Source organism: Sinohyriopsis cumingii, chromosome 11, assembly GCF_028554795.1.
Source record: "Sinohyriopsis cumingii isolate HCF-2022 chromosome 11, ASM2855479v2, whole genome shotgun sequence".
NCBI lineage: Eukaryota > Metazoa > Mollusca > Bivalvia > Unionida > Unionidae > Sinohyriopsis > Sinohyriopsis cumingii.
The window spans coordinates 89,306,127-89,319,543 of NC_142971.1; the positions used below are offsets into that span (position 1 = coordinate 89,306,127).

Below are 13,417 nucleotides of genomic sequence, written 5' to 3' on the forward strand. Positions count from 1 at the left end.
TGTAATGAGAGAGAGCATTATAATTAACTGTCAAGTAACACAGTATAATGAAAGACTGCTGCAGTTAACTACCAAGTAACACATTGTAATGAGAGAGAGAGCTGCAATTATCTGTCAAGTAACACATTGTAATGAGAGCTAGCTGCAATTGTCTGTCAAGTAACACATTTTAATGAGAGAGAGAGAGCTGCAATTAACTGTCAAATAACACAATGTAATGTGGGAGAGTGCTATAATTAACTGTCAAGTAACACATTGTAATGAGAGAGATAGCTGCAATTATCTGTCAAGTACCGGTAACACACTGTAATGAGAGAGAGCTGCAGTTAACTGTTGAGTAACAGATTGTAATGAGAGAGAGAGAGATGTAATTAACTATCAAGTAACACTATGAGAGAGACAGCTGCAATTAACCGTCAAGTAGCACAATGTAATGAGAGAAAGAGCTGCAATTAACTGTCAGGTAACACATGATAATGAGATAGGGAGCTGCAATTATCTGTGAAGTAACACATTGGAACGAGAGAGAGAGGGAGCTGCAATTAACTGTCAAGAAACACACTGTAATGAGAGAGAGCTGCAATTAACACACTGTAATGACTGAGAGAGAGCTGCAATTAACTGTCAAGTAACACAATGTAATGAGAGAGAGAGCTGCAGATAACTGTCAAGTAACACAATGTAATGAGAGAGAGCTGCAATTAACTGTCAAGTAACACATTGTAATGACAGAGAGGGTTGCAGTTCACTGTCAAGTAACACAGTGTAATGACAGAGAGGGCGGCAATGAACTATTGGGTATGTTACACTGTCATGATCATTACATTATTTACATGACATTATTAGAGGTGCTGACATTTCACTATTCTAAAATAAATTTAAAAGTTTTAAACTAAATCCTGTAAGAAAGAAATTAATGACCTCAGTTGAAGTCAATATGTCCTTTACTAAGTAATATTTCCCTACACTTTGCATTGGTTAATTTGAAATTTTCAAATCTTCTGGCTGTTATAATTTATCTGGAGTCAATAATAATGATAGAGAACTATCAACTAGGTCACATATATGAACAAAAGTGAATATAATGTACTGTACATGTTTATTATATCACAGTAAGCAAGATATCACAACAAGGAGTAATCACAGTAAGCAAGATATTATAACACTGTGTGCAACTTTACACTTTCATGTACCAAAAAGAGATCCTATTTCTACTGTGGAAAATAATTGCAAACAAGTCAGTACTGGAATACATTTAATATGTTGTAAAACTATCATATCTTGCAAGCAAGAAAAGGCTCTAAACTACGATTAAATGTAAGAAAGTAATTTTTTTAAATATATCTCCTTCCTCTGACTGTACCATTTTGTACAGTATATACTCACTTATAAGATGAACCCAACTGCAAACTGCATGCAAGCCAGATCTGCCATCACATAATGTGCTGGTAGCTCTGGGTCTGTGCAGTTTGTTAGGAGTAATTGATAAAATAGACAAGACAGACCTGGATATGCTGGTGCATTATGCTAATGTAGATCAGGATCTTTATTGTTTGCAATTTGATTCAACTTATAAGCAAGTATATATATATGTATGTGTGTGTGTGTATATATATATATATATATATATATATATATATATATATATATATATATATATATATATAATGCAGTTAAAATCAAACAAATCAACCTTTGTCAAAGATTACATCAAAATAAAATCATGGTATGTAGTTTATAATGAACTGCTTGGTATCATCAAATCATACCTTCATTTGGATCTAAAACTGAGTACTTTCAAGATCAAACATTTGCAAGAAATTGGCAACCTACAGTTATGTAAGTCAACCCAAAGAGCTTACTTTGATGTATATAAGATTTTCTTGCCAGGATTACTTAAATACGAGACTAGCACATGTTGACTGTCCTGATTTCCTTCTAATATTTTTTTTATAAAGCTCCTTCCTGTAGCTAATTCATAAGTAATGTAATTCTTTGGTAATTTACCATGGGGAAAAAAAAACATTTACAAAATCTGTAGCATCTAAACATCTGCTGAAAGACTCTGAAAGCAATTTAAGCTTTTGCCTTGATCTGTGAATTCAGAGTCATATCATGTATTCTGACAAACATTAAAACTCAGCTACCAATACAAGCAACACTATGATACACTGATACAAAAATATTTAAAGTAGAACATTTTTATGTAAAAAATGTGTAGACATTGTTTTATGACATTTTAAATAGCAAATTCAATACTCTGCAAAATGTGACAATGTTCATTATAGTAATGTATGTTGATAATATATACTGACATATATAATCAATGTTCAGAACAAATATATCATCTTCTCAACTGTCTTTTCCAAGTTATCTCCTCTATATAATCAAATATGAATTTTGGGCTCAGTTTACAGACAAATGCACAGGAGCTCATTACAAAGAAAATCAAGGGATGGGGGTTCTAACCTATAAAAATATTCCTAAGTTGGAAATTAGCAGATGCAATTAGGATAAACTAGCAGTGTTGGAACTACCGAGGGTGCGGACTTGTGTCTTCCCATGTGTTATATTATTACAGGTTAGAACCCCCATCCCTTGATTTTCATTGTAACGCGCCCCTGTGGACAAATGTGTTCATTGACCTTGATTGCCTGCATTCTGATTAATGGTCAAGCTTAATTATTCTATATTTCTTAACTTCCATATGAGCTTGTCATCTCTGCAATCTTAAGTTATGAGACTCTAAACTATAATGGATAATAATTTTGGACACAAACTCAAGCCTGCAAAAGTGTATATCAACATCACATAGTTTTGAACATTACTGGTTTTACAAGAACCCCATCTTCTTTAATAAAAACCTTCCGACTGTACAATTAATACATGCACTATACACCTGGAATGAACCCAAACTAGGTAAACATGGGACAAATGTACAAGAAGAACATTACTGTCTAAAGTTGCATTGTATGTCATGTGACAACTAACCCATTCATGTAAACTTGGATCAAAATTATTCATTGAACTGAGGGAATAATGCCTTCTGTCATAAAGTAAATATACCGGTTAAAAACGGAGAGAAAAAAATGTTCATTATTAAAGTTATCCCCATACTGTATTTCCTTTGTGTACAGTACACTCAGCTTTTCCCAAAAAATAAACCTGGACCTGCTGACAATTTAGGATGATCACTTGTGAAATGTTTAAGTATCCTACCTTTTTTTAAATAAATGTATCTTTTTAAATAGCTATGGGTGAAATTAATCCAAAATCACTAAGAGTTGATAGACTGGTGCACAATTTCCTGTACTAATGTTTTGCTGAATATCCATCCCCAAGCAAGAATCAATGCATTGAAAAGTATGAGAAATGGTTTCCTGTTACAAATTGCTCATAAAATAATAGCTGATTAAGTATAAAAAAATTACAGAAATTTTACAGGTTAAAGGTTAAGGATGCACAAAGGAAATGGTATGTAGGTGAGCAACGTTTTCAGTAGGGCACAATTATTTAGACTAAATTGAGTTTTCTGTAATTAAAAACCTGTGTGGTCTACTTACGGCACATAGTAAATTGATAACAATTTCCCAAAAGTCTGATATATCTATAGCTAATTTTCTTTTCTTTCACAAGACTGTTATAGCAATCATTCAAATTGTATTAGCATTTTCCTTTTCATTATTTAATATGAGACAGAAGTTGTAATCACAACGTTTTAAATCCAATCTCTCTCATAGTTTATAGTGTAATGATACATACTGGTTAAAAGTGATGTGATGCTGATGGCATCACAATGTAACAATCATATCATTTTGAATTCCACATTAAACACTGATTTTGAAAAAACACCCTTGATTCAATAGTAGATTAAGGTTTACACCATGAACTTGAAATATTGATTAGAACAAACAGTGGAGACGCTGATGTGCCAACAGTAGATCTGAGTCCGACTGTTCAAAGTCTGGATTGGGTTATTTGCATGCAAGTTAAGCTTGGTAGAGTAAACCATAAATTTTCCTGTCCATTATGAAATGACAATTTTTAGCTGTTTGGGCTAGATGGGTGAGGGAACTGTCATCCCCTGTCATGCACATTTTAGTAGATTGTAAAGTGGTTCATTAGCTTTTAGAAATGGACTACTAAAAAAAAATGGAAATTATCAAGTAAGTTTAGTTCTGGCTTTCTATTTACTCGGAATTCAAGGCAGAGATATCAGTGATGTCACAAGAAGAAAAGAAGACTCACTACCAGGTAGTGATCATCCTAAATTGTCTCCAAATCCTGTAGGGATTAAATGGATACATAGAGAATGGAGGGATGCTGATTTAATTCCCTTTCCCTAAATTGAAACTCAATTCTCTATCTCCAAATTGAAAAAAAAAAATTCTTCTATTTCCCTTTGAATGTTGACTGTCACTCAGTGCCTGATGACCAATGACCTTACCAATTGGAAGAGGGACTGTTTGACTTGGATTGGAGACTTAGCATCCCAGAAAAGGTAAGGGATGCAATAGTAGCAGGTTACTGCTATTAAATTATATGCTTACTGGTAATGTAAATTTATCTTATCCCAAATTTGTTGTAATTTTCCACCAGGTCACATTAAATGTGGAAATAACATATTGAAAATTCTCCAATACTTATTGTACAGTTTCTTCAGTTTGTTATTGAGACTATTATATGATCAAAAATGGACTATGAAAAACTCTATCCTATTTAATAATTTAAGTGTGGTTTTGTACTTGATCTAACTATGTGTATACTACTGGAGCAGACCCAAAATGTAGAATGTGAATGTTGACTTGGAACTTAAATCTGATTAGATACCAAAAGTAACCAAATGAAGATCTGCCCGTTTTACTTTAAAAATACACAGGGACCTTATGGCAGGTTGTGGTCATCACAGTTAGTTTGGTACAATTTTACAGACCAATTTACCCCAAATTCATAAGCACCTCCTTATGATCTAAGAAATCTGTTGTCACTTCCATATTGACTATTTTTTATGCTAATTCTGCATAACTGCCTCTTTGAAAGTCACCGTTGTCCCATGACTTGGATATACATGTATATCCTCTGATGGCATGGCTTCATCTACAATGAATGTGGCATGCCTTGAGGACTTAGGTCCTGGGGGATTCAAACCGGTCACTGTGGGACTCAGATCCAAAATGGAATTACCCTGATACACGTGGCCATTTGCATAGTCTGGACCTTGGTGCTCTCTGTTATTTGGTATTTCTTCCATTGGCCCAAAAGAAACTACATGTCCTTTTTGACAGGTTTGGATATTTCTATAAGCATCTCTTGTGTAGGGTGGAGAGTAGGTAATCTTTGGCTCTGGAGGGATGAAGTTTCCCGGGCGTCTCTGAGATCTTTTTGGAGGATATTTTGTCTTGGGGGTTTTGTATCGCCCTGGTACATGGTACCAAGCTGACTTGTGGTGAATCCTACGAGAAATATCCCGTGGGCATTGCACAGGCAGGATGCTTTGAACTGAACTGTAAGGTCCTATTGTGGCAGTGCGGGCATTGGTCAGTACGCTATCTGGCCCTGCAGGGATTCCTGATGTCCGTCTGCTACTGGTGGAGTCCATGGAGTACCCTGATACAGTGCTTACAGCAGTGTACAGAGAGCTACCTATGCTTCTAGCACTACCACCTGGACGCCTGGGTTTGACTGAAACCTGTCTAGATGAGTGTATACTGGACGAACCACTTTTTGCACTTCCAAGTCTTTTAAAGAGTCTAACTGGTGGTTGTGTTGGTGAAATTTCCACATTCTGCTCTTCATCAACCTGTACTTTTGGAACCAAAGCAAACTTGACTCCACTCCTATATGAGTCTTCTGCAAATGAATCTAATGCATGCTCTTCGGTACGGGCATCAGTCAGGTCAGCTTTGCTTAAGTCAAGGTCAACAGTAATTTGCTGTTTACCAGTCTCTTCAGACACCTGGTCACTTTTGGAAGGTGAGATCCTCATGGAAGAGATTGTATCTACCATCTTCTTTACTGGTATGTCTGACATCTGCTTCATATCTGTCACCTGCTTCAGCCTCCTTTCCATGCTAGCTCTCTGCTGTAACAAGCGTGGACGATCCGATTCAAGCAACAGTCTTTCAGACATTGGAACATGGCCAAGATTACTGTGTCTCCCATGTGATTTGACTGATTCAGTGTCCTGATTTAAACTCTTAGAGGACTGCATCCCTGACCTTGAACCAGTCAAATGACTCCCTGGCCTAGACCCTGTTAAATTACTCCCTGGTCTTGACACTGTAAAACGACTTCCAGATCTTGACAAAAGGCTAGGTGTTTTAGTTCTTCCAGGCTGTGACTTGAACTTCTTTCCTAAATTTTCCAGATCATTCTCACGCCATGTTAGTGAGCTGAATGGTCTCTCTAATGTGCGCACATCTGTGGGTTTGGATGGCCCATATTCATACTTTCCTTTCTTGATAGAGATCTCTAACTCATTTAAATAGTGCCGTACAGCCCGTGTATCTATGTGTTTCTCACCTGTAATAAAAATAAAAGAATTATATGTATCTATCACAGGTCTTTAGAGAAATATGGTGTCTTCCTTGCATACCATGCATTGTATTTGATGTTAAAAAAACTTTGACACAAATTTTTAAAAAAGAATCAATATTGACACCCCAGCTGCCATTGCCTTTGCCAGCAGTAAAGTTACACCCATGTGTAGTCTATTCCCCTCACCTTAAAAAGCTTTAACTCAATCTGGGCACAAAAGCCTAACTTACAGTGGGTGTTGAGTTGCCACTTCTGGTAACTGAGATGCTATCAAAGTAAGCAACTCTTTAATGTTATAGCATGGACCTTTTTGACCCAGAGTTAAAATCAAACAAAATGCAATAAATGCAATCTGTCTATTAACAAGATGAGAGACAATATATGCAATCTGTGTATTAGCAGGATGAGACTACATTCAACCTATGTATTAACAAGATGATAGACAAAATACATGCAATCTGTCTTTTAACAAGATGAGTTAATACATGCACTCTATGTATTAACAGGATGACAGACAATGCATGCAACATGTATATTAACAAGATTGAGACAATATATAAAATCCGTCTATTAACAAGATGAGAGACAATACATGCAACCTGTATATTAACAAGATGAGAGACAAAAAATGCAATCTGTATTAACAAGATGAGAGACAATACATGCAATCTGTACATTAACAAGATCAGAGACAAAAAAAATGCAATCTGGTTATTAACAAGATGAGAAACAATACATGCAATCTGTACATTAAGAAGATCAGACACAATATGCAATCTGTGTAAAAACATGATGAGAAAATACATGCAGTCTGAGTATTAACAAAGAGACAATACATGCAATTTGTGCATTAACACAACAAGAGACAAAACAAAAAATCTGTGTATTAACATCATTTGTACCAATCAAAGCATTAAATCAACTCCAAAACTAACTAGGCCAAAATTAAAGACACAGCATTTTAAACTTGTAAGTACTGTGAATGTCACATGATCTGCCTTTCTGACACAGCATTTTAAACTTGTAAGTACTGTGAATGTCACATGATCTGCCTTTCTATGTTAAACAGTACTCTATGTAGGCACTAGTAAGGCATGGTTGATATTACTGATCTCAATGGTCTCAATGACTTGCACCTTTCATCAGAGTATTTGGCCCTGAATTTCACTTACTATGTAGCACAAATCATTATTTTTTTATCTGATTAACCATGAGGATGACCTCTTGACCTCAGAATTAATAGGTTTCTTTATTAACCTAAGTGCAAGCAATCCACAAGGATTTACTCAATTAAAAAAGCTATGCTGAAAAGCAAGTTTCATGAATCACAATGGCATTGAACACTGCAATGAACCAAAATCAACAGGCCTTTTCTACACCTTATATGAAAGCCCTGAAAAAACTTTGGTCAAAGTATGAGGTTTGGAACTAAAATTAATATGCAACAAGGGTACCTTGAAGGAACTTACAAAAATATTTGTAAAAAATTTGTAGAAATACAAGACAAGACCATTTACTGCTGAGTGTTGAATCATCTGGTGCCAATAATGAAAATAATACTGACACTATTTATATTTAAGACCAACTAGACATTATAAGAAATCTTGGGTGAAAATCCCATATCAATATGACTTTCTCTTTCAGAGGATGAGCAATAACATGATTTTCAAGATGGCAACCATAATAATACTAGATCTCAGAGAGGTGCCACTTTCATTTAGAATCAAATACAGTACACATCTTAAGAAATCTTTTAGTGAAAACCACATGTTAATACAATTATCCATTTAGAAGGAGCAATAAAAACATTTTCAAGAGGGTCACTATGGCAACCATATTTTATGTTGAATTGGCACCATTTAGGTCCAACAAAACACCATAAGAAATCTTTCAGTGAAAACCATTGTCAATATGACCATCCATTCAGAAGGAGTATTGATAACATAAAAATGAGCCAAAAACCATTCTGATGTTTTCACTTAGTAACCTTGAATTTTGACCTTTTGACAACAAATGGATGTTACATTGTGCCAAAGCAAATAGTGTAAAATAGTCTTATCCAGGGACATGCCACAGCAGCTGACCATGGCTGATCTGATAGTAATGTTCAAACCTGCACCTTTCTGGTAATCAATCCAGCATGCTAACCACAGAGCCACTGCAATTCCACCAAATAATATAGTACCACTGAGTTATTGTGATTTCCCAAATAATGTAGTACCACTGAGTCACTGTGATTTCACCAAATAATGTAGCCACTGCGATTCCACCAAATAATGTAGTACCACTTCACCACTGCAATTCTACCAAATAATGTAGTACCACTTAATCACTGTGATTCCCCAAATAACATAGTACCACTTTGTCACTGTGGTTCCCTAAATAATGTAGTGCCAAGTACTCACTGTGATTCCCCAAATAATGCAGTATTCTCAGTCTTAAATTCCCATTCTTCTTTAATAACTAATTCAATCGACAGGAAAATTAAATAAATCAATCAAAATTAAAGTCTGCAATGTCTCTCAACATGGTTTGCTTAGTTTAAACAGCTGCATCTGACAGAATCATTTATAAGCAAAATTTATTTTTAAAAACTATATTCTAAAATAGCACTAGATGTGTAACTACCTGCAAACAGTTGCAATCAGTTCAAAACCGTAAAAGATTGATATATTTATATAAAAAAATGTATGTCACCTAAATCTAGTACGGTATATACTGGCCAGTCTTTGATGGGTTTAAGCAATTATCAATATCTACCATATATACTCACTTATAAGATGTATAAAACTACAAAATGAAAGGATCCTGATCTGCCATAGCATAAGGCACTTACTGATCAAGATATATGTTGTTTGTTCTACTGACTACTCCTAACAAACTGCACAGACCCAAATCTGCAGGCACATTATGCGATGGCAGATCTGGGTCTGTGCAGTCTGCAGTTGGACTAGTCTTATAGGTGAGTATATACGGTACACGAGAGGGCATGGATCATATAATATTTTAATTGTCCTTATTTAATTCATATTTATTTTCATTTTTCCAGCATTTTATGTTTACTTTTATAAAATCTAGCCACACCAAAAAGAAAGTTTTCCAATTTGTGGATTCCAGTCTGGAGTCACCCCAAGCTATCCAAGAATTACCAGGTACTACAAGTATGGTGGAAAAATTAAATCACAGACTAGCCTTAACAGTCAATGAAATAAGCTCTAAATCTTATTGCAAATTAAGACTGAGCCTTCAGAACAAATTAATCATGTTTGCATGGCAAGGTTTAGGCAGCATAGATCTATGATAAACCAAAACAAACATGGAATATTTATCATGCGATCCTCCAAATAATCTAACTTTTGTTTATGTATCATCTCCCTAAGTAAAAAGTAAACCAAACAAATTAACAAAAAAATAAAGAAATCTAAAACTGTTATCCATTAACAGATATCAAGTCTAGAAACAAAGCAGTTACTACTTGTTTTGATTACATAAAAAAATAATTTTGGGATTGATTGATGGATTCTTAATATTTTGGTTGATGTGCTATTTAACTCAAGATTCTGCCCCCATAAATTTTGCTATATTAAGTTTGTATTGGCACTATATAGCCAGGTTTGTGCTGATGTGCCATTAAATCCTAGACAGACAGACAGACACACACAACTATATATATATATATATATATATATATATATATATATATATATATATATATATATATATATATATATATATACTTTTAATGCAAACCAAATCCAGAAGATCTGAAAAGCACGCAATATTAATTTGACCAGTAATTCATTCATTTCATACACTTCATATGTACACATCAATGACTGTCTACACTTGTTTGTAAGTGAAGTCAAACTGTAAACAATGAAGATCCTGATCTGCTGTAGCATAGTGCACCTACAGATCAGGGTATATATTGTTTGCTCTCCTGATTACTCCTAACAAACTTCACAGACCCAGAACAGCATGTGCTTTATGCGATGGCAGATCTGGGTCTATGAAGTTTGCATTAGGCCCATCTTATAAGCGAGTATACATCATATATTCTGCTTGAGATTTATCAGTGGAGAGGAGTTTCAGATGCAAATCCACATCTTATGGGATTATAAATACATGAAGACTGTGTCCAAATACTATCAAACAACTGCAAATGCATGAACAGTGTACTTTTGCCAAAAATTAGTCCATGGAAAACAGAATTCACAGTGCTGTCAATCTTGGGACCAATCAGTTTTTACTAATTTGGTAAATTCAGTATTTTTCTTGAATAAAAAAAATAAGTGGTTAATTTTACTACATTTGTCCAGAGTTAAGACCATTCTTGATGATAAGCCATCTCTATTTTTACAAAAACTTTGACCAACATTTACTAATGATATATGTGTCTAATATTGTAATAAGTCCAATCACTATTTTATGACAAAATTAATGGACTGGTCCTCTGGTAGTACAGTAAAACCTGTCCTGAAAGACCACTGCTATGTGAGACCACCTGTCTTGAGAGATCACATTCTCAATACAAAAATATATACATTATATAGCATTGTGACATATTATGAGAGGCCACCTGTCTTGAGAGACCATCATTTTTGGGCAAAAGAGGTGGTCTTATAAGACAGGTTCTACTGTATTTTGAAAGAAACACTACATTGTTTATGTGATACTGTATGCTAGTCATATAAGTCAAGTCCAATTACAAAATGCACATACCCAGATCATACTGTGCTAGGTGATCTAGATCAATGCAGTTTGTTAGAAGTAATCAGTAAAACAAGCAATATACACTTTTATCAGCCAGAACATTACGTGACATCTGATCTGAATCTATGTTGTCTGCAGTTAGACTTGACTTAAAGCGAGTATAAATAGTAACAATTTTTCTTTTCAGTTTCAAAAGAATAAAGGTAATTATAACAAATTTTGAGACCTGTCATAAAAAATGTGAATATTCATTACAAAACTTCTTAAGCATTGAGGAATTTAGTAATTAATAGAAAATAGCAAGTAATGTAAAATTCTTCCCAAATTTAGTGCAAAACTGGGGGAGTTTAAAAGAAATATCTGTAAATGTATATAATTCGTCAAAAACTTAAAACTAACTGTTACCTGGCAACTTGAATATACTGGGTGATATTCCTGATATTAAAGTGAACATTTTTATTTCATGCACGCCAATCCAGTCTCTTTATTAGGCATATGGTCACAATGTATATCCTTCTTTAAAATCCCAACATACTCTTGTTGGTAAATTTCCATTTTGACTATGTCAAAGCCTGAAGTAGGGTCGGTGTATGTTTGCCTTTGAATAAACACATTCAGTCATAACATTTGAATGTTGACAAATCTGAGGAACAAAACACTAATGCCACCTCAACAGCAACATTTTTTACCTGCCATAGTGGTACACATTTATTTTATTCAGGAATTAAAACCCCATAAGAAAGGTCATTTATCAAATTTTGTCAATAAACTTCATAATCCATTTTACTGCCTGTGTGCCTGATCCCTCTTTCAAACAAATCCTCTTTGACACTCAAAAGCTTTGTCAAATGTAGAAACTTCATTTTAACCATGTAACATACTTATGTTCATAAAGGAAATGGACACAATTGACACTTCTGCTTTCTTATCGCTATGGACTGCTAAAAAGCACGGAAACCAGTAATCCTCAGTATAGAAATCCAGTAAAAAATTTCAACAATACCAATAATTAAGTGGAATTATTCATTAAATCCTCAATAAGATATGTTAATATCATTCACAAAATGTTTGTCCAAGAAACATTGTATCATGTCCCCATCCACTGGAGTCCCAATTTTAGCCAAAGCAATTAACTCCACTTAATATGTAATTTGAATTCCATACTAGTTGCCTACACTTTGATCTGTTCAATGTCAACTGCATGTTTAAAACGAGTATTAACAATTAATAGTTTGCTGGTCCATCTAATACACCCATAGTAAGTGTGGGGCTCTCTATGGAAACCCCACAACAAATTTTTATCTCTGCTCATTCATAATGAGGTTAATTTTTATACAGGTATATAATACAATGGCTTCGGATTCATCATGTTAATGAAATACCAATCAGTCAAGATAGACTTAATTAATTGGGTGACCTTTTAACTCTTCTTGTAAATCAGTTGTTCACAAAATCATCAATGGCTATTTCTTTATCTTTATACCCTTTTCTGACAAATGACATAATGTGATGGGTCAATGTTCCTTTCAACAATTATAAGTTAAAAGAATCAGGGAATTAACCTGAAATTAGAGTGTTAACAAAAAAGAAAGAAATTAAAACAGTCTTGGATGTATCCAAAAACTAGGTGTATCCAAAAACTAGCTGTATCCAGAGTGTATCCAAAAACTAGGTGTATCCAAAAACTAGGCTTAATAAAAATCCATTCATAGCTATGTCTAATCATGTTCACAGTCTATCACAGATTAAAAAGCAGTCAAGACCTTTGACCTTGAAATCGATATCTGAGTATCATCAACTTGTTTATTGAAAAACAATCAAATACCAAATATGGTAAAAGATACATTTGCATTTACGCAAGCTACTGTGTTCATAAGCTCAATATGGCAGGTTACAAATTCACCTTGTTACAGTGGTTATTACCGACAAAACCTGGTGTGCACCGCCATATTCTTTTCGGACAATGAGAAAATTAGAACAAGCAAGATGTGATGCTGACATTGAACTATGTCATTTACTCCGTGAGCTATTCTGATCTAATTGTAAGATAAAAATTATTAACCAAATTTATTAATAAACCACAAAAAAGACTTGTTGTATAATCTTTAAGTCCTCTAATATGAGAAGATTAGTGATTTTTTAGCTAAGAAGATAACTGTTTTATTGT

The 13,417-nt window shown here is 34.3% G+C and overlaps 1 protein-coding gene across 2 annotated transcripts in view; it reads right to left on the bottom strand.

Annotated features, from left to right (window-relative positions):
• Positions 1-1,082: 1,082 nt before the first annotated feature.
• Positions 1,083-13,417, bottom strand: part of LOC149788947 (uncharacterized) — a 125,481-nt gene continuing 113,146 nt past the window's right edge. For both annotated transcript variants that reach the window (XM_089975090.1, XM_089975089.1), the window contains one exon: positions 1,083-6,522. In XM_089975090.1, the coding sequence (XP_089831216.1) occupies positions 5,012-6,522 (1,511 nt within the window). In that variant the 3' untranslated portion in view covers positions 1,083-5,011. The remainder of the gene's footprint in view (positions 6,523-13,417) is intronic.